The sequence below is a fragment of the Akebia trifoliata genome, chromosome 16 (genome assembly GCF_017979445.1).
Source record: "Akebia trifoliata isolate Shusen 1 chromosome 16, ASM1797944v1, whole genome shotgun sequence".
In the NCBI taxonomy this organism is placed as follows: Eukaryota; Viridiplantae; Streptophyta; class Magnoliopsida; order Ranunculales; family Lardizabalaceae; genus Akebia; species Akebia trifoliata.
In genome coordinates this window covers 26,660,104-26,679,744 of record NC_141390.1, presented here as the reverse complement: position 1 = coordinate 26,679,744, position 19,641 = coordinate 26,660,104, and the positions used below count along the sequence as shown (strand labels likewise).

Genomic DNA, 19,641 nt, shown 5'->3' with positions numbered 1-19,641 from the left:
AGAATCGATCGAGTCATTTAGATATTATGTATGTTCAGAGTTTAATTAAGGATGTCTAAGATAAGTTTTTTGATCTTTCCTAGTGTATTAAGTAAAGAAATGTAGATAAGTACAGGTTATTGCATAATCATCCTAACCTACTAGTCTATTACTCAGATATATAGTGATTTAATATATCATAATATTTTTTTTAAGACAGGATTTGGATACGTCTGGGTTGAGACAACTGGCCTCTTAAAACATCATATCTTGTTTAAATTCCTTAGGTACATGCAATACCAACACAATGTGAAAAAGCCCATATTCGATGGCCCAAGGATGTCGACTCTTTCATTGTGGAATTTTATTTTATTATTTTATTTTTTACAGATTGAAATCATCAAATTAATGGAGGATGGGAGAAATTTCAATAGGTCAAAGTCGTCAAAATTCAATTTCTAAAATTTGTGGGCCTTGACTCTTTCATTACATCCAACACTCATCGGTTTACCATATCATTATACACCTTAATCATATCTAATACTCTAAATACCCTTAACACAACATAGATCATTGATAGGATCTCCTATGACCCATAAAATCTTGGAATCCAAGATATTTGAGGAACATATTCCTATTCGAAGATTGCTTAACCACATGGATGGGCTACCACTAACCTTTCAATTTGAAATTCAATTTAAGATTTTTCTTGAGAGATATTGGAAAAGAATTGGAAGATGATAATACTGATTTATACGTTAGAAAAGATTCTCTACGCATTGTACCCTTTACAATCTTCCTTAAATTGTGGAAACTTTTTTTTATTGTCCTACTAAAAACTGTAAAAGATCACAAAGACCATAATTCTGAAACTATTTTTATTTTTTTAAAGGATTGGTAAGCTCAACTAATCAACTTTAACTCACCAATTAGACTTGGTCCAAGCCCTATAAAAACTTGGTCCACCCCTTAAGGGATCTATTCACCAATTAGACTGATTAATGATATATATTGATTAAGGTCAACATTGTGTACAACAGCTTAAGCAAGATGAAGGAGAATCATATCTCGAGAAGTTAAAATAAAATAGTCGTGATTTTCTGACTCAGAAAAGTTTCACTCAATCGGTACGCGGCTGATGTGACAAATGCACATAACCATAGATCTTTTTCTTTGGGATACACAAAGAGAATGATCAATAGTTCTTTGCCTTTGCCATGTTAGCCAAGTAAATATTTGAGTCAGAAACTCATTAGGGAAACAAAAAATGCTCAAATCCAATTCTTAGAGAACAAGCTTTAAAAAGAGCAAAATTCTTGGGTAGAAGTAGTCAGTAAGGCCATCTTATGCGTGAGTCAGCCTCAGGTGGGTTCAAATATTTACATCATAAGGGGGGGGTATTTTGTTAACATGTGCCCTAAGGGCACTTGTTAAAGTGAATTAATTACACCTGGGAAATTAAATTTTGTACCGAAAAGACCTAAAAAAAAACATTTATTACCAAAATACCCCAGATGCTTATTCTCAAAGTGTGTTTATTGCACTTTAAGACCCGTATACAAGATTGCCCAAAATATAATAACTAAGATACTTCCAGAGTACCAGATCAAGATGTTTGGTACTTTTACAATTGAGTCTCACTGGAGAGAGAGAGAGAGAGATGCAGAAGAGGGAGCAAAGCAAGCTCGGCTCAGCAGCGGGTGGCGCAGCTGCTCCAGCACCGAAACGAGGCCGTCCTTTCGGGAGTGGGAGCAACAACTCCGCAGCTTCCGCGGCTGCAGCCGATTCGGCTGCACCATCGACTCTCTTGGGTCCATCTCTCCAAGTTCATAGCACCTTTGCTGGTCAGTCTCTCTCACTCTCTCGATCTTGTTCAAATCTCTCGTTTTCTTTAAAATCTGTAGTTGAATCTCTTTTATTGACCAACCAAATAAGGTTTTAAATATGGGTTTTCTCGCAAATTAAACCTTTGAATCGAAATCTCAGTATTTAGGTCATGAAATTGCTTTGAGAGAATTATTAACTTAGAATTATTGATCACAATATTTCTAGGGTTACCAGAAATTCAAACACCTAAACACTAATTAATACTATGAGGCATTACTCAGGTCACCCCATAGTGACAAAATCAGGTTTCGGGGATAATTCGGAAAGTAAAAAAAAAAAAAAAAATCGAAAAGAAATCGGAAAATTAGGGAAAAAAATTGAGGAAATTGAGAAAAAGAAAAATATATGTTTCTCATATATTAAACGCAATTACAAAATTTTGTATTCTGAAAATTTAATTTAATTTAATTTTTATATTAAACATAATATAAAAATGTAATTTTTACAACCTTCGGATAAGTTGGGACAAAATCCTTTGAAAGAAATGCGACTTAATCATAATTTTTTTTTTAAATCGGAGAATTTTGTCGTGATGGTTCACCCACAAATGGGCTATTTGTTCAACCAAAATACATGATCATCAATTATGATTATTGGGTAAGTTAACTGATGAATATTTTGTTTCATGGATGGTGTTATTTCGAAGGATATGCATGTAACGGATTTTATGTGTCTAATGGAAGCTAATGCGGTTCTAATAAGTTAATTTTGATCTTACGATATCTCACAAGTAGATCACACTTTATTTTTAATTTTTTTTCCCAGATCAAAACAACAAAAGGATAGTTCTTGCACTTCAAAGTGGATTAAAGAGTGAGTTGACATGGGCGTTGAATACTCTCACTTTGCTTTCTTTCAAAGAGAAAGACGATGTGCGGAGAGATGCAACCCCTCTAGCTAAAATACCCGGGTTATTGGATGCTCTACTTCAAGTTGTGAGTGTTGTTATTTCTTGTCTCTTCTCAAATTTTCATGAGCTTGCATGTCTTCTTGTCCTAACATTCTTCCTTGTGTTGTTATCGTGCATTTTGCATTTGTCTTTTTGTTGTATGTCTTAAGAAGCTCATCGGAAAGAAAACTATTACGCAAACTCATTTTTTTTGTGGATACATGGGTATGCAGACTTAGTCTGACTATTCCCATGGACACGTAAGGCACCCCTTCCAACACGTGCCAAGTGCACTGGCCTCTTAAAGCATTAGGGGGATCGCCGATGAGGGGTTTTGAACTCAAGAACAATTACGCAAACATTTATCGAAATATTAATGTTAGACATTGTCTTTTTTTCTCTTCTAGAGCTCTTTTTTGCACTCTTGGTAACTATTTTTGAAATAAATAAATTTACTAATGAAACAGGTAGATGATTGGCGTGACATAGCTCTTCCGAAAGAACTCCAACATGAACCTAGGGTTAGATTGTTGGGTGCCAATTCTGTAGTTTCAGGGTTTGGGAACAAGTACGATGTACTTGGCCTAAATGATGCTCTCCCTAATTCTAGGTAACCACATAACTAATTCTCTCTCTCTCTCTCTCTCTCTATATATATATATATATATATATATATATATAATATATATATATATATCCGTGGATTACCATATCGAGAACATCTATTCAAAATTCTGAAGATGATTTATCTTTTCTTTGGCAGCTCAGGATCTGTCCCACCCAATTCAGGTGCCTTGGGTCGTAAGGGCATGATGACAAAGCATCATCCCTCGGAGTGGTGGTTTGATGAAGATGGCTTGTTTAATCTAGACGAGGAAGGCCGGGCAGAAAAACAACAATGTGCTGTTGCTGCTTCAAATATCATTCGTAACTTTTCTTTCATGCCGGATAATGAGATGATTATGGCTCAACATAGGCATTGCTTAGAAACGGTGTTCCAATGCATTGAAGATCACAACACTGGTGAGGATAGCTTTACCCTATTAATAGTACTTGTTGTCTATCCATGCTTAGTTCTTCATAGTGTTACTTTAGCACTTCGAATTTCCTAGTCAGGATCTGCCCCCCCTAGGCGTTTGCATTACATTTGTAGGATTAGGTTTTTTTTTCCTTCAATTTTTTCTTCAATTAATTAACAATAAGAGGTTGAATCTTGTATTCTAGTTACTTTGCTAGTTATCCAATTTGAAGTTTCCCTCATGTGCCAAAAATTACTTGAGTATCACCTAGAAGACCTGTTATACCCAATGTTGTCAAGGCAAGTGCCTTAGTGCGCCTCGGGGGGGAATAGAAGGCGCCTTAGTACATGTGAGGCACACTGGGCATGCGCCTACTAATTTCAGAAATTTTTTTTTTGATACATCGGTATCCAGACTTAGTCCGAATAATCCCAAGGACATGCCTGTCACCACTTCCAACACGTGCCTTGTGTGCTTGGCCTTTAAAGCACCAGGGTTGTTGCCAACAAGGGGTGGGTGAAATGATTCGAACTTAGGACCTCTACTTCTTGAGGCATGGTCCTGGCCATCTCACCAATCGCTTGTTGGTTACACTAATTTCAGATTTGATTGTATACTTTTTACATACAAAATAAAATTTATTTAGAAAGTTCAAATTTTTACCATTAAAAATATTGAATTTTACATTTGGTGATTGTTACTCAGCCCAAGCCTGTTAGGACTTAGTTGACTTAGGCCCGATCAGGGTATTAGGCTAGTCTAAGGTTGAGCCCACCTTTTTAGGGTCTGATTAGTGCTCAACCAAGTCTGACAAGAACCCACCCATTGATAGCTATGGTTATTGTTCTGCTGTAGCAGCAACAACACATGTTGTTGGCATACTTTTACTTTTACTTCTATTTCTAATTATTTTTTCTTCGCTTCTTTTTATTCTCCTTATTTCTCTCTACTTTTTCTTTTACTATTGATCGTTCTTCTTCTTAAAGTGTTGAAAACTTTAACTTGTTTGTAAAAATTCATATTTGTACAGGTCATAATGTAAAATATCTAGAACCCACCTTTCACTATTTAATTTTTTAATTTTTTTAATTTTATTGTGCCTTACTTTATTCAGGTGTGCACCTTGCCTTGCGCCTTAAGTGTGCCTTTTGCCCTTAACTACACTAGTTATACCATAAATTAATAGTCGTACAACCGTGCTGCTTTGTTGAAATATTTATGAAGGTAATGTTTCATGAGTTGAGATTTGAGTGGTAAGCTTTTGGTGATTATATTAGTTGATAAGATATGGTGATGTGATTAGTGCTTATTCACTCCACGTAGGACTAGGTGAGATAGTTAAAAGGCAATTTTGGGAAAAGATGGGTGAATTATTCAACAAATATTTTGGAAATTAAGGAAATGGCAGACACAAAGAGTCTAGTGCCTACTAAGAAGTACTAAAAGAACAAGGGAGATCATTCATTAAGAAAAACAAGGGAGATGCGCATAGTTGTAACAATTATCGTGGATAAAATTTATTGGCTTCACAATGAAACTTTGGGAAAGAGTGGTGGAGAAAGATTGAAAAAAAGGAATAATATATCATAGAGCCAATTTGGCTTCAGTCTAGGGAGGTCAACCATTGAGGCTGTTTCTTTAATTGCATAATTAACAATAAACTTTTGGAAAAATAGGAAGAAATTACTTGAGTGGTGGAATACTGGTTCAACGACCTGGATGTGCTCCCTAGGGTCGCGAGATTGAGTCTCCCCACCCGCAACTTACCTGCCATAGGGATCCCACTTGCAAAGGGAGTGGGGACACCTTGTCGTATAAAAGAAAATAGCAAGAATCTCCATATGGCCTTAGGGCTGTGGGCAAAACATATGGTAGAGACCCTAGAAATTTAATTCGGTGAGTAATAGAAAAAAGACGAGTCATAAACAACTTCGTTTACATTGTCGAGGACTTGTATAGTCGAGTTGTAACTAGTGTGAGGATAATTGGTGTTCTATGAGTTTCCAGTTAGAGATTATTTGCATCAGGGATCGGCCTTGAGTTTGTATCTTTTCGCATTAGTTATGATGGATTAAGTGCTCGTGTTCAAAGGATGTTGTGTAGTGTATGTTACTTGCATGTATAGTATTGATTGATGAGAATAGTGAAATTGTGAATTAAACTAGAACTAGGGAGAGATATGCAAGGTAAAACTAGGGAGAGATTCTTCATAAATCCAAATTAAATTAAGCTGCATCAAGATCAAATGTCTGCAGTTAACCTTAGTATAACAATTATAGTATGAGCTGACTAGAATGATGGGAAAGAAAAACCCGAAGTGACTATTTTTATGATCAGGTTGGTTATTCATAAACATGGTGAGGTTGGTGTGAATGTTTTTGTTAAGTGAAGATGCTCTTCCGAAGTGTTATATGACCAATGCTTACTTATTAAAATACAACACTTTAACAATACAACCATAATATTATCTATACTTAAAGGAGCTGGATATTATGATGTCACTAAAAAACATGTTCGTAGAATGACTGTAGAATATATGGGGATGATGAATGAATGCTGAAATGGTGTAGTTATGAGCTTTTAAAGTAAATGAATGAAATAGTATGTCGCATTTTTTTTCCTGATTTTCTTGAATTAGGAGTTTGTTGTCCCAAAAGTTCCCTACCAATGGGTTCTGCTAATGAGATTTGTGGCTGTGGGTTTAGTCTGACATGCTTTTTAACAATTTTGCCATGTCATGACAGAGGACGAGGAGGTCATAACGAATGCCCTTGAGACGATCGTGAATTTAGCACCATTGCTGGACCTCCGTATTTTCAGCTCTTCCAAACCATCCTATATCAAAATAACGTAATGAATTTGATTTAATATTTGCTTAAACACATTCTAGTAGGGGTGCAACTAGGGCAGGTTGGGGATCAACCCGTGACCAACCCTCACTCGACAAACACCAACCCAAGCCTGTGCCCAACCCGACCTCGGGCATAAAATGGTCAATCCAAGCCCAACCCAAGTTGGGTTGACTCCTTCCTCATTAATTCTAGATAATTTAGTAATAATCATAGCTTACGATTATTTGTCCTAAAAAAGATGATGATAATTAACTAAAGTTTGAAATGTGAATTGTGAATGAGAAAGAAACAAAGATATTTTAAAATATTTTTAAATTATAACCATATTAAATTCGGGTTCAGGAAAATCCTATATCTATGCCCGGACCCAACCCAATTTGATTTTGGTCAAAATTTTTTTTGCCCAAACCCTGGTTAATATTTTGTGCCTAAAACCTGCCCCAAGGTCGGGTTGAACCCATAGGGTTTGGATTTAGCCCGCCCAAGTTGTAGCCCTAGATTCTAGTCTGTCTTCTGAGTTGAAAATTTTCATGTATTTCTTTTGACCCAACCAGCGAGAAACGAGCAGTTCAAGCCATCATGGGGATCCTGGGGTCCTCCGTCAAGGCTTGGCATTGTGCAGCCGCTGAATTGCTTGGCCGCCTAATAATAAATCCCGATAACGAACCATTCCTTCTTCCCTTTGCTCCACAGGTTCATATTCTTTCCCTTCTCATTGCTTTCATTATTATGCACTTGAAATATGATTTTTTCTTTGTCATTTTTTTGTTGTACAACATTCATATAATCTCGATGAAAATTTACACCCAAACATCTTGACAAATGCCTGATTGGTATTGCAGATATATAAGCGGTTAGTTGATCTTCTGAGCTTACCAGCAGTAGATGCTCAAGCAGCAGCTGTTGGGGCACTCTATAACCTTTCAGAAGTCAATATGGACTGCAGATTGAAGCTTGCAAGTGAGCGATGGTGAGGTTTTCTTATTTGTAAAAAAAAAAAAACAAACATTACTAGGGCTGAATATTTACGTTTATTTTCTTTAATTCAGGGCAGTTGATAGGCTTCTGAAAGTGATCAAAACTCCTCACCCCGTACCCGAAGTCTGCAGGAAAGCAGCTATGATACTTGAGAGTCTTGTCGCAGAGCCACAGAACAAGGCTTTGCTTCTTGCCTATGAAAATGCCTTTGCAGAGATACTTTTCACCGATGGTAGACATTCCGACACCTTTGCCAGGATATTGTATGAGTTGACATCCAGGCCTAACAACAAAGTGGCAACAGCACATGGAATTTGGGGCATGTAATCGAAACACTACCCCTTCCCGCTTGTAAAGAGGAGATCTTGGTTAGGAAGAGCTATTTTGCTAAGAAATTTTATCTTGGTTTCAAGTGGAAGTATGGGATGAGTTTTACTTTTCATCTTGTATCAGATGTATGCTTTATTGTAATGGGATCATCATCATCATTGCATATTATCGTATTTTGTAAAAATTATTTAATTACTCATGCTGACATGGTTTTCTTCTGCAATTTTTTTTTTTTTTTGTTGTGTATTCGTGATTTGAGGTATTAAAACTCTGCATCCTAGCTTTAGGATTGGTCATATTTTTAGCTTTCCTGAATAGGGCATAAATAAAATAGGTTGGTTGGATTTTATCCCAAATCTGAGTGATGTGAACCAGAATTTAGTGGGTTAGGACCCTTGGAGTATACCCAAATAAAAAATGGGTTGACGATGGTTTAATGTCCCTCGATATGAATCGGATCCCTATTTCCATTCAGATCCAAATGATATAATACTTTGAAAATTATATTTTTATGTTTTTCAAAATATTTTTTTTTCTACAACTTTAATGGAAGATGAATTCTTATTTAAAAAAAAAAAAAAAAACTATAATAGTAAAATAGAATTGTGTAGCAATTAGAAAAGAAATATAGCAACAAAAAAAATCTTTGACCGATCTGATATTATCGGATCTGGATATACTAAGATCCGGCCAAACTTACCCATTTTAAACCCTACTCATTTTCACAAAGATTATTTTCCAGAAAAAAAATCATTTTTTCAGTAAACATTGCATCCAAAGAAATCCAATAGTGTTGAAGATTACAATTTAAAAAAAAAAAAAGTTGTTGGAATTGAAAAAAGTCATTTATCATATACTTGACCTAAGAGATGGGATTAAGAATTTAGTCAATGAATAGGAGCTGTACCTTAAGTTATCTGAGGCCAATATGGGCCCAATGGGCTTGTATTGGGCTCTGCTTAATGTTTTGGGCTTAATAAGTAGGCTGCATCTTATCAGCTGTTTGTGGACAGGGAAAAGATTGCATGGACTAAAGGACCATGTAGTAGAGCCTGGACTGAGCTCTGCTCCTCATTTGGGCCATGTGGACCGTCACATAGGTCCAGATGACACCTAAACTCTCTGTAATTAATTGTTTAGATTAGGTTTGAAAAAAAAAAAAAGTCCATAATTATTTTATTTAATTTTTATTTTTTTCATATGAGACTTTGAAAATGAACATCTACTGAACTCCCATATTTTAAATTGAAATTCAAAGGTGAAAACAAATCTTTTTCTACTTCTGATTTTTCTGTTTGTTGTTTGTGGGACCGGATCATGTTTGTGAATGCCACATGGACATGCGATCCATATAGGTAAGTGGTTCTTCGGTCTATATAATTACATCTCATATAAATGATGAAATTTTATGAATTCTTGAAGAAAGAAAAATCAAGAAAACAAAAAATTTCATTAAATTTTAAATTTGGGAGTTCAGTGACCGCTCATTTTGGAAGTCAAGATCAAACAAGACACATAATACTTTTTATTTATTTATAAAGAGATTCTATTATCACACCACCTCAATTCATATGTAAATCATTAAAAAATTAGCACACATCTTGGGACCGTGCCAGCAAAAGTTGGTGTGGCAATAGAAGTTTTTTATTTTAAATGGGTTGAATTTTTTTTACAATAACCTTACCTTTTCGATGGCCAGAACTTTTTACAAAACTACCCCTGAAGATTCTGTCAGCATTTTGAACCAAAAATCACTCCTTGATCACCCAACCAAATGGTGGGGTTTATAAGGTACCGACTTTGAAGGCTTAGCATGATTGGAGTAATGCCCAGGTCATTGAAACTATTTTGTCGGATTCAAATTCCAAGTTACATTATTCAAATGGCCCCAGTTACGATTATCTATGATTATACAAACTCATTGTACTTTTGGATCCATTGATTCATTAAGTACTTACCACTCTTTCAAAACTTAACTTGTTAGGTGATTTTCACCCTTAATTTTAATTTTTTATAATTAAGTTTGAATCATTTTGTAATCATATTTATAAAATAACTAATTTTCAAACGACGATCCAAAGATGGTCATGCGACCACTTTAAAAACTTAAGGTAATCAAGTACTCTAAAAGCAATATTGGAAAGGAATGAAGCCCTTCGGGCGTGGCTCAGAGGTAAACTATCGACAGGGTTTGTTCACTCTAATTGTAGCCTCCTAACTTATTCTATTGCACATTGAAAAACTTCCATCGGATTCGAGGAATGCAACTGTAGGGATTAGTCCCATCTCAAAAGACTATCGAAAAAGTTTTGATAAAAAAAAAAATATAAAAATATAAAAATATAAAAATTATTTATCTTTTCACAAGATGAGCATCTATGTCTTGGCATCAACATTTCACAAGCCTCACCAACATACCTAAGTTGGTAACTTCCCCCATAAACATTGATATTTGAAAAAAAATGTGAAAAATTGAAAGATTTAAAAATATAAAAAAAAGAAAAAAATAAAAAAGAAAGAAAAAAAATAAAAGAAGTAAAAAAATGCAGGTAAATATATATATATATGGTTGTTTATCATTAATTATTGCCAGCTCATGAATTCAATGTGTAGTCCTTTTGAGAATTTATTATTTGCTACCCCACGTACATTTAACATAAATATGGGGAAAGAATGAGTGGACTTACATGTACTTAATAGAAGGAGATTAAATGATGAAAGGGCCAAGGAATAGTTATAAACATGGCAGATATCAGGGCCTGTCAATGTATCGGATCAGACCCGATATCCGATCCATTCTGATCAGATTACACCAGACTTGTGCAAATTATATATTTTATTTAAATATATAAAGTTTATTTATGTTGTGTATAAGAAATTGGATTTGAACTGACCTATATCCGATATGATATATATATAACACTTCCTTTGCTAACCAAGCAAATTAAAATTACCTGTTCTAAGGTTACTAACATTTATATTAAAATACTTTTAGCATTTATTACGTAAAAGATCAGCATATTTGTATCTTTTTCACTAAAAAATAAAATGATAAGGGATATTATTGAAAAATGAATTTAGTGGATAATAGTAACGTTCTTATGAAGTCTTAGACGTTAGCAGATATATAGCACTAAAGATGTTAACTTTATTTTAAAAGGAAACTTTTCTTTTTCTAAAATGCACAAATGATTCAACTTCTTTAATAAAAATTTTATTGAATGGCATATCTTTTTTCTTTATTCTACACCAGGTGATATGAATTATAATAAGGATTGGGATCCGCAGACATATGAAAAGTGAACACATATATTCATACACAATCTCAACCGTGTGTATGTGTGAGATCAATGGTTGGGATAATATATCCCAAGAATATATTATGGATCTCTACGATAAATCTCAATCATTGGATCTCACATATATATGGTTGAGATTGTATGTGAAGTTCACTTTCACAAGTCTATCGACCCCAACCTTGAGAATAAACCCACCTCATCGGGCAACCGAAATGCCACTAACATTGGACCAATTTTTTCATGCATTGTGCCACATTGTAAAACCTGTCATGTATGTTGATGTAGCATGACTAGCACACCCAATCATGTCTACATGTCATCACAAAGGATAATATATACTCCACACTTAATTCATCACAAGGCTTTTTCGGAAGAAGTCATTCTTGCTAACTTCCTATATAATTAGTTTCGTGAGCTTAGTCGCTCGCTGAGTAATTCCGTTCAAGGCATGGGATAAGGTAGATGGTAAGATTTGGTGGTTGGTGAAGGTTCCCGTGGTCTTGATAATGTTGTATGACTTGATCCGATTTTGAAAAATATATCAATGTGAGATCAGTTGTGGAAAAAGAGTCAATAATTAATGTGTCAGACTATGTAAAAATTGGAATTAATTCACTTGACTGTTAATTTGACAAGTATGCCCAACCAAATAATTCATTCAAACGCACATGGCCTTACTTTCACCTCTTAAATGTCAAATCTATTTCTAGCTACACTAATTCCCAAGCGGAGGTCCTAATTTATAATGAAAAAACCTTTGAAACGGGCAGTCTATTTCAAAATTTTGAAGGAACCCTCTTCACACTTTGACAAGTGACATATTAGAGGAGGTATGCCAAATATTAATGAAAAAGTAAAGATGTGAATTAAATGCAAAAATCCAAGTGTCATGGTGCAAAGAGGATTCTTTCAAAATTTTGAAGGAGGCCAAATAACCTAAAATATTGAAATTATCATCCATAATATATAGATTGGATAATTATCAAATAAAACAATTAAAATAAATTTGAAAAATAATAGGAATAAAGAAGAAGAGCGATAATTTGTTGTTAACAAACGAGGGTGATAAAACTCTTAATCTACAAAAAACTACACCATGTCCATATATTATTTTTCAAACAGAAAAGATCAAAATGAGAAAGCATGTCGTGTACAATGGTAATATGGAGTAAATTATTATTTAATATCTAAAATTCATTTAAAGCATTGTGAGAGATACATTTTAAAATTTTCAGATCGACTATCAACAAAAAATTTAATTTCTCTTTACAAAATTATTTATCTTATTTTCCTTTCAAATTCAAAATTTTTTATCAGATAGACACAAAAGAAAATCTTCTTTGTATTTCACAATCATTCAACTGTTCATGCAGTTTTCAAAATCTTCCACAAATATTACTTTGAACTTCAATTTCATTTCTTAGAAATAAAACTTTAGGGATATTTACGAAAAAGTGACCAACTTTTGCATAATTTACAATTCTAGCTCACTATTCATTTTTATTACCAAATCATGGATGATAACGAATTAGGTGTTTTTAAAATGATTATTTCACAGGTTTAAAGAGATTATTTCCAATTAGTCACTTTAAAACCCTTTGAATTTATTACTATTCTGAATCTTTTTTCAACGAAAAAATGATCATTCACATTTTCGCAATTAAAATGATCAGTTAGTTGGAATTGTAAATAACTCATTTACAGCTCCACCCAAAACTTCAACATAACGAGTACAAACAAATAAAGGGTCTTGTTAACATGTGCACTAAGGGCACACGTCAAAGTGCAATAAATACACCTTGAAAAATTGCATCCAGAGGTATTTTGGTAAAAAGAATAATTTTTTGAGGGCATTTTCAGTATAAAATTCAAAATCATCAGCCGACGAAATAAAGTAAGAATCACTGATTTAAAATCGAAATCAGATATCCTACTGATTTGTGTGTTGGCATCATTTGAGTCTCACAACAACCTAATATTTAAAGTAACAACTGCTTCACCTGTATTTGTGCGGATCGAACCAGAAAAACTCCAACCACTCATCTTAATCTCTCAATGACATTAATACACACCAATCGATTCATCTTTTTGATCATTTATTACTGTTCCCTCCACTTGAAGGTAAAAGTATGTGTGGAAGATTAGTTGTAGACGTGGCAGTAGTTATGATCGGAGAGAATTTATTTATTTATTTTTAAAGTTTAATTTGGTTTCTTTTTAACGTAATTTTTTTTAACCATTTTGAGAAACAACTAGCAAGTAACGGTAAAATCTTACTATCAAAGATGACGTCATCATGTGTTTTTATCGTACAAGTCACCGTCCTTGTAGTACTTATTATTATCTAATTTTTGCTCAAAGCGCAATATTTTTTCGTTCAAGTCACTGTCCTTACATAGTAAGATTTTGAGCATTACTAAGCCTCGTTTTGTTCAAATATTTTTTCACATTAGAAATCTAAATCCAAGGTTTTGAAAAGGAATGGTTAAATGAAATTCAACCGTGATAAAATAACTTTTTTTTTTCAAGATTATGTTTTTCGATGCCAAGAAATGAGCCGAAGGACCCTTAATAAGGGTGAAATCTTTACTAACTTCGTAAGGAGGACTTTTTTATTTTTATTTTTTAAATAAAATAAAAATTATCAAAACAATTAAGATATTTTTTTGAGAAATATTTTCCTTAACATCATAGCAAGATTTTAAGTTTTACTAAGGGTCAATTTGCTCAAAACAACTTCATTGAAAAACTCATATAAAAATAGGGTCATAAAATAATTTCTCTTGAGTTTGATCCAAGGTTTTGAAAATTGACGATTACTAAACTTCTACTTCACTCTCAATCTTAAAATTAAAATTCAATGGTAAAATAGTAATTTTTTTTTCCTTTCAAAGTTCATTGAATTTTCTCCTCTACAACCTTGAAGCATTAGATCATATTTTTTTGATTCCATGAAGGATTCTTACCAAGGGCCGGCCTTACCTTGTGGCAACCAAAACCATGATTCGGTGTTTTAGGATTGTAGATGATAGAATTCTATGAACTTAAAAAAAAAAAAATTATTTCGCTATTGAATTTTAATTTTAAATTTAAATTTAGGAGTTCTATGAAAGTTTAGTAGCTATCCAATTTTTATCTTTTATATCTGAGTTTTTTTAATGAAATTTAGAGGGTTATGGTGTTGGATTGCCAATGTGGTAATCCATTTTAGCAAAACAACCATTAATAAGGCTTAAAATCTTACTAAGTTAGTAAGGAAAGTATTTTTCTTTGCAAAAATTATATACCTAACCATTTTGTTAAAAAATATTTACCAAAATAATTAATATATATATATATTGAGAAAATTCTCAAAACATGAATGCACAACTTTTGTTAAATTTCCCAATTCAATATATGGAGTCTTTGTTACCTAGCTAACAAAAACTGATTCTCCATTTTTCAGTTTTGATTGAGATATGAGTTTGAGACGAACTCCTACATTCTCGACCTTAGGTAAAATTCACTAACAAGCTCCATCATGTATATACTCCTCAAATGAACTCCCACAAAATCATAACCTCAAACCCTTGTTGCAACGCACCACAAACATGCTTGATCATCTGTTAGAGGATCCGACATATATAGGGTTGGGATCAGGTGACAACACTTATTTGACAATCCAGATGGGCTAAAAGTTCTGGAATTAGACGAACTCCTACATTTTTTGCGACGATGATCTCTATGATGTGGAAATCATATCACAAAAAAAAATTTGCTCATTCTAAATTCTCTAACTCCATTAAAAGTGGTTTACAAATTGAAGAAGAATGAACCATTAACTTTTATATTAATTTGTATACCACTTTTGAATGTGTTAGAAATTCTGGAAAAGACTGATTTTTGTTGTTGTTGTGAGGATGCTCTTTGAGTGTTTAAACTATCCCATGAAACATCCTCATTTGAACAAATTTAACTCCGTTTGTCAATCCTATCGCGTTATTGCTCCTAGACATTGGACAACTAAAATTTTATAATTATTTTTGACTAATTACGTATGTTAGAGTAATGGTAATTACTCTTCCAATTAATTATCATCATTCCTAACTAGTAATTTCCATATCCTTTTTCACATCAGAGCTATTTTTTAGACCACTCCTTTCTTTTCTTCCCAATCTTCTCTCAAATATCTTTATGTATATTTTAATTAATTAACAACTAAACTAATGTATTTCTCCTTGTCAATCCCTGTATTCAAAAGAACATGTGATATGGAAAGGGTATTCGAGGAATGAGATTTGATGCATCGTAACAAGACATAATCTAACACACTATATCATTCTCATGAAGATTAGGATATATTTGTTAAGATTTGCATAAATCAAGATGAGATAAGCTCCTTGTTGGAGTTTATCCTTAGTTAAGTTCTATCTTCATTGTTTTCTACAATTCTACATAGACTCAATCATGTAAATATTGGTTGAGATAAATTAAATCACTTTTTATTGACAATATTGAAATAATTAGATGAGATATACTCCAATAGGTTGTAGTGTAATACACCATATCATTCTCACGAAGATTATGATGAATTTATTAGGATTCATATAGATTAGGATGCGACTATGAGTTAGACTATATAAGAGAAATTTATTTTTATTAAGAGCTATCTTTGTTGTTTTCTATATAAATTTTATTAGGGTTATATAATTGTTATTTGAAAATCAATAATAATTTTCTTATCATAGCATCTTCGAGATGACCAACTCAGATCCTACAATTAGTCCGGCCATGCTTGTGGCTCCTAGTCCCATAACTTTTGCTATCTTCATACCTTATCTTATTTCTTACTTACTTCTCTATTAGCATTTTTTTTTAAATCAATTAAATCCTTTCCTATTATATTTAATCTAATTATCTCTACTTTTCATTAGGAGCATGCTAGGTGTAATAATCCATCAAATTCTCTTGGGAGAGTTCATGACAAATCTGATTTAGCTACTTACTCCGACATACTCTAAAATGAGTAGAATATGACGATGATGGACGTCATGGTTTCTAGTGACCACCAACAGTTCGATAGACTTTTTTTGATCATAGCTACCATTAAATCATCAAGATATCAAGGGTGATATTAAATGTCACCATCCCACATGCCACATTCAAAGGAACGAGCAATTTCTAGCAGGTATTAGAGTATATGGCGTATGGCAAGAAGGTTTATAGTGATACACCAAATTACCTTCTCTTGAAGATTAGGATAATTAAAGACTAGAATGAATAAACATTAAATTCGATTAGATCAGTTAGACTTTATTTTTATTTGAAATCTTTGGATTATTTTTCATATATATCAACCCTATTAGGGTTCATCTAACTTGGGATCTAATGATAAAAGAAGAGAGATACTATTAGCACCTCAACTTTTACTTATTACACACCAATTTCTTAAAGGGTAAAATTATGAAAACTTGACCAACTTTTGATGAATTTACAATTTCGATGCATTGTTCATTTTAATTATCGAAATGTGAACGTACAAAATCACAGGTTTTTCAAGTGACGGGATCACAGGTTTAAAGTGATAAACTCGCAAGTTTTTTCACTCAAAGTGATGATCTTGCTGGTTTGTATAGTGACGATCTCGTTAAAAGTAGCGAAACCTGCGAGATAATCACTTGATACCATGGAGATTGTCACTTTAAACCCGCGGAATTGTCATCACTTTAAAACTTGCAATATCGTTACCATTCATATTTTTGTAATTAAAATAAACAATGAGCCAGAATCGTAAATTCATCAAAAATTCGTCACATTTTCGTAAATATCTCTTTTTAAAATTATTTATCACACCCTTAAAGACTAAAACACCCCATTCTACTATTACAATTGGTTTAAGTTATTACCTTATCTTTATAAAGAATTATAACATATTCGAACAACTTCAGAACTTGTTTACAATTAGGATTAAGCTCATAAAAAATCCTACATCTAACAAATAAATATAAAAATAGAAAAAGAGAGGGGAGTTTCTATTGGCACCCCAACTTTTTCTGTTTCTCAACAATTGACTTATTTCTTACCTTGTATCTCGAGGAAAGAAAAAATCAGTGGTATTCTACACACTGTCACATCAGCACAGTCTGAGCAGTGTCGAAGGAAGTCAGTTTAGAACGACTCGTTCCGAAACTCGGAGCTCAATCTCTAGTACAACTAATTACACCTGAATCGATGTAGCTCTTCAAATCTTGTGTCTCAAAGATCAATTGCTGTGTACTGAGACCTTGTTTACAGCACTCTAAATGCCAGTTATGAAAACAAGTCTGTTCTATCCAGTACAATATGATACTATGAAACAAAAATAATAATAGCTGTAAATTTACAAATAAAAGTAAAAAATAAAATCAAAATAGAGATACTAACTAAATAAACTAAAACATATAAAATTATATTGTTTCACCCTTGAAGAAAAGTCCACGTGCACTGTCAATAAAGAACTTCCACTGGATGAACTGTGTAATATGGTTTTAAATCTCATCCCATACTAGAGGCATCTCGGTCTCGTTCATCAACGACATGAATAAACACTGTGTCTCAACATTCTCATCATCTCCCGAGATAAAAAAAGTGTCTTGGACATTATTTTGAAAATCTCAGCCGAGTAAATCAGGATTTTGTAGATTTTGATTAAAATAATTATTTTTTAAAATTTAAATATTTATTATATAAATAAAATATAATTTTATGACTAAACATCTTCTAATCTACTTTTTATTTATTTATTAGAAAATTATAATTATTTTTATTTTAGTCCATGGATGGGATGAAACGTCATTGAAACCATGTTGCGTAATGCAAGAGACAAGTACCCTAGTTTCACCTTATTTATATTACTAAAGTCCATTAAAAATAGAAGGACAACAATCACATCGAGATATAGGTAAATAAAACATACTATTAATCATAACGGAAGGTGACGTAGAAGTGGTCTGACACTAAAATTTGGATCTCACAAATGCCCCCATCCATTTAAACTTGATATAATCAAAGGTTATTTTGGCAAAACAAGAAAGTCGCAACGGTGCAATCCCATGACCCTATAATCACAAGGGTTAGCTTTCAAAATTACAAAAATATCTTTTTATTACATAATCTTCAAAAACTCCCTTAATAATATTTTAAATTAGATTTAAACCCTTTTGATCCATGTTTGTTTGCACACGCCACCTTCAAATAGAAAGTTAGATTAATTCTAATATAGAAAATCTAATCTATTCCTAATCCTTATATCTAACCTTAATAATCTATTACAGTTACACCTCACCAATTTGAGTTAGTCCGAACAATTTGGTACAAATGAAGAGAGCTGCTATTAACATACCAAATTTTATTAATAACACACCAATCTATATGTAAACAGTTGCTTAATTTCAAAAGGATTGGTGTGTCGTAGAGGATTGGTGTAATTGATGATTTTGATTCAATGCCTCAAGAACTCAGGAACATTGTAATTGATGATTTATCATGTAATTATATTCGAGTTTGATGAATAAGAAAAGGGAGGGGATCCTACAACCCCAGCTTACCGATCAAAAAGAAAAAAAAAAAGAAAAAAGGAGAGGATTGGTGTGTTGTAAGTAAACGTTGGTGTGGCAATATAATTTCTTGAAATGAATCCAAGAAATGTAGAAGTAAAAAACAAAAACAAAGAACCTAAGAATTGAAGGTCAATTGGTAAATAGTACCATATGACAGCTTGCTCACCAACAAGCAACCGTAAGTAGTAATTGATTGTGAAAGCTTATCAACTACCCATCTAAGAAATAGTTGTGGTAGGAGGGCCATTTATGGAGAAAAGTAAAGGTATTAATGAATCAGAACAATATGATGTAAGAAGGCTACAATGTGACTATTGTATGTGAATGGATCATTTGTCGAACAAGGGCATCAGACCCAATTAAGATAAGATCAGAACAGAATCATGAAATTTGAGTGTTGACATGTTTCGTTGGGGGGAACTTGATGAGATAGGAAAATGAAGGCTCATTTAAATAATGATAGCGAATTCTAAGAAACATGATTGGATAGTAAATCTTTGAAATTGAAAAATGGTTTTGATTTCATTAATGTCACCTCATTTATAATTGATATTAAATCAACAATCTTTAGAGGAAATGTATATGGTGATGGTGGTAGTATATCATCACCACAATAAATCCAGAATGACTCACACTCATGGCCATATTGAGGACGAATTGTTAAGATTAGCATTCTCCTTCAATTAAATAAAAAACTACAAATAATAATTTATCTTAAGGTGAATTACTATTTCGTGAGCTGAAAATGAGTTATTTACGATTCCGGGTAATTGTTCATTTTAATTACAAAAATGTCAATGATCATGTTTTCGTTAAAAAAAAAATCAAAAT

At 33.0% G+C, this 19,641-nt stretch overlaps 1 protein-coding gene across 4 annotated transcripts; it reads left to right on the top strand.

The window, feature by feature from the left end:
- Window positions 1-1,613: 1,613 nt before the first annotated feature.
- Window positions 1,614-8,133, top strand: LFR (ARM repeat superfamily protein). Of its 4 annotated transcripts, none has more exons than XM_086428126.1 (8): window positions 1,614-1,823; window positions 2,632-2,801; window positions 3,223-3,365; window positions 3,519-3,778; window positions 6,519-6,624; window positions 7,181-7,319; window positions 7,469-7,586; window positions 7,681-8,133. In XM_086428126.1, exons 1-8 carry the CDS (start codon window positions 1,640-1,642, stop codon window positions 7,929-7,931), a joined length of 1,371 nt encoding a protein of 456 aa, XP_086284252.1. In that variant the 5' UTR covers window positions 1,614-1,639; the 3' UTR covers window positions 7,932-8,133. The 4 variants fall into 4 exon arrangements, with proteins under 4 accessions (XP_086284252.1, XP_086284253.1, XP_086284254.1 ...); XM_086428127.1 differs by having other exon boundaries at window positions 7,676-7,831; XM_086428128.1 differs by having other exon boundaries at window positions 7,469-7,596; window positions 7,681-7,821.
- The last annotated feature ends 11,508 nt before the right edge of the window (window positions 8,134-19,641 follow it).

What these genes read in the sequence shown, in the direction of transcription:
- LFR (XM_086428125.1), top strand. Translation starts at nt 1,640, where the DNA reads ATGCAGAAGAGGGAGCAAAGCAAGCTCGGCTCAGCAGCGGGTGGCGCA. An exon ending in GATGCTCTCCCTAATTCTAG is followed by an intron (nt 3,366 to 3,518) that starts GTAACCACATAA and finishes TTTCTTTGGCAG; the next exon opens with CTCAGGATCTGTCCCACCCA. An exon ending in CATTGAAGATCACAACACTG is followed by an intron (nt 3,779 to 6,518) that starts GTGAGGATAGCT and finishes ATGTCATGACAG; the next exon opens with AGGACGAGGAGGTCATAACG.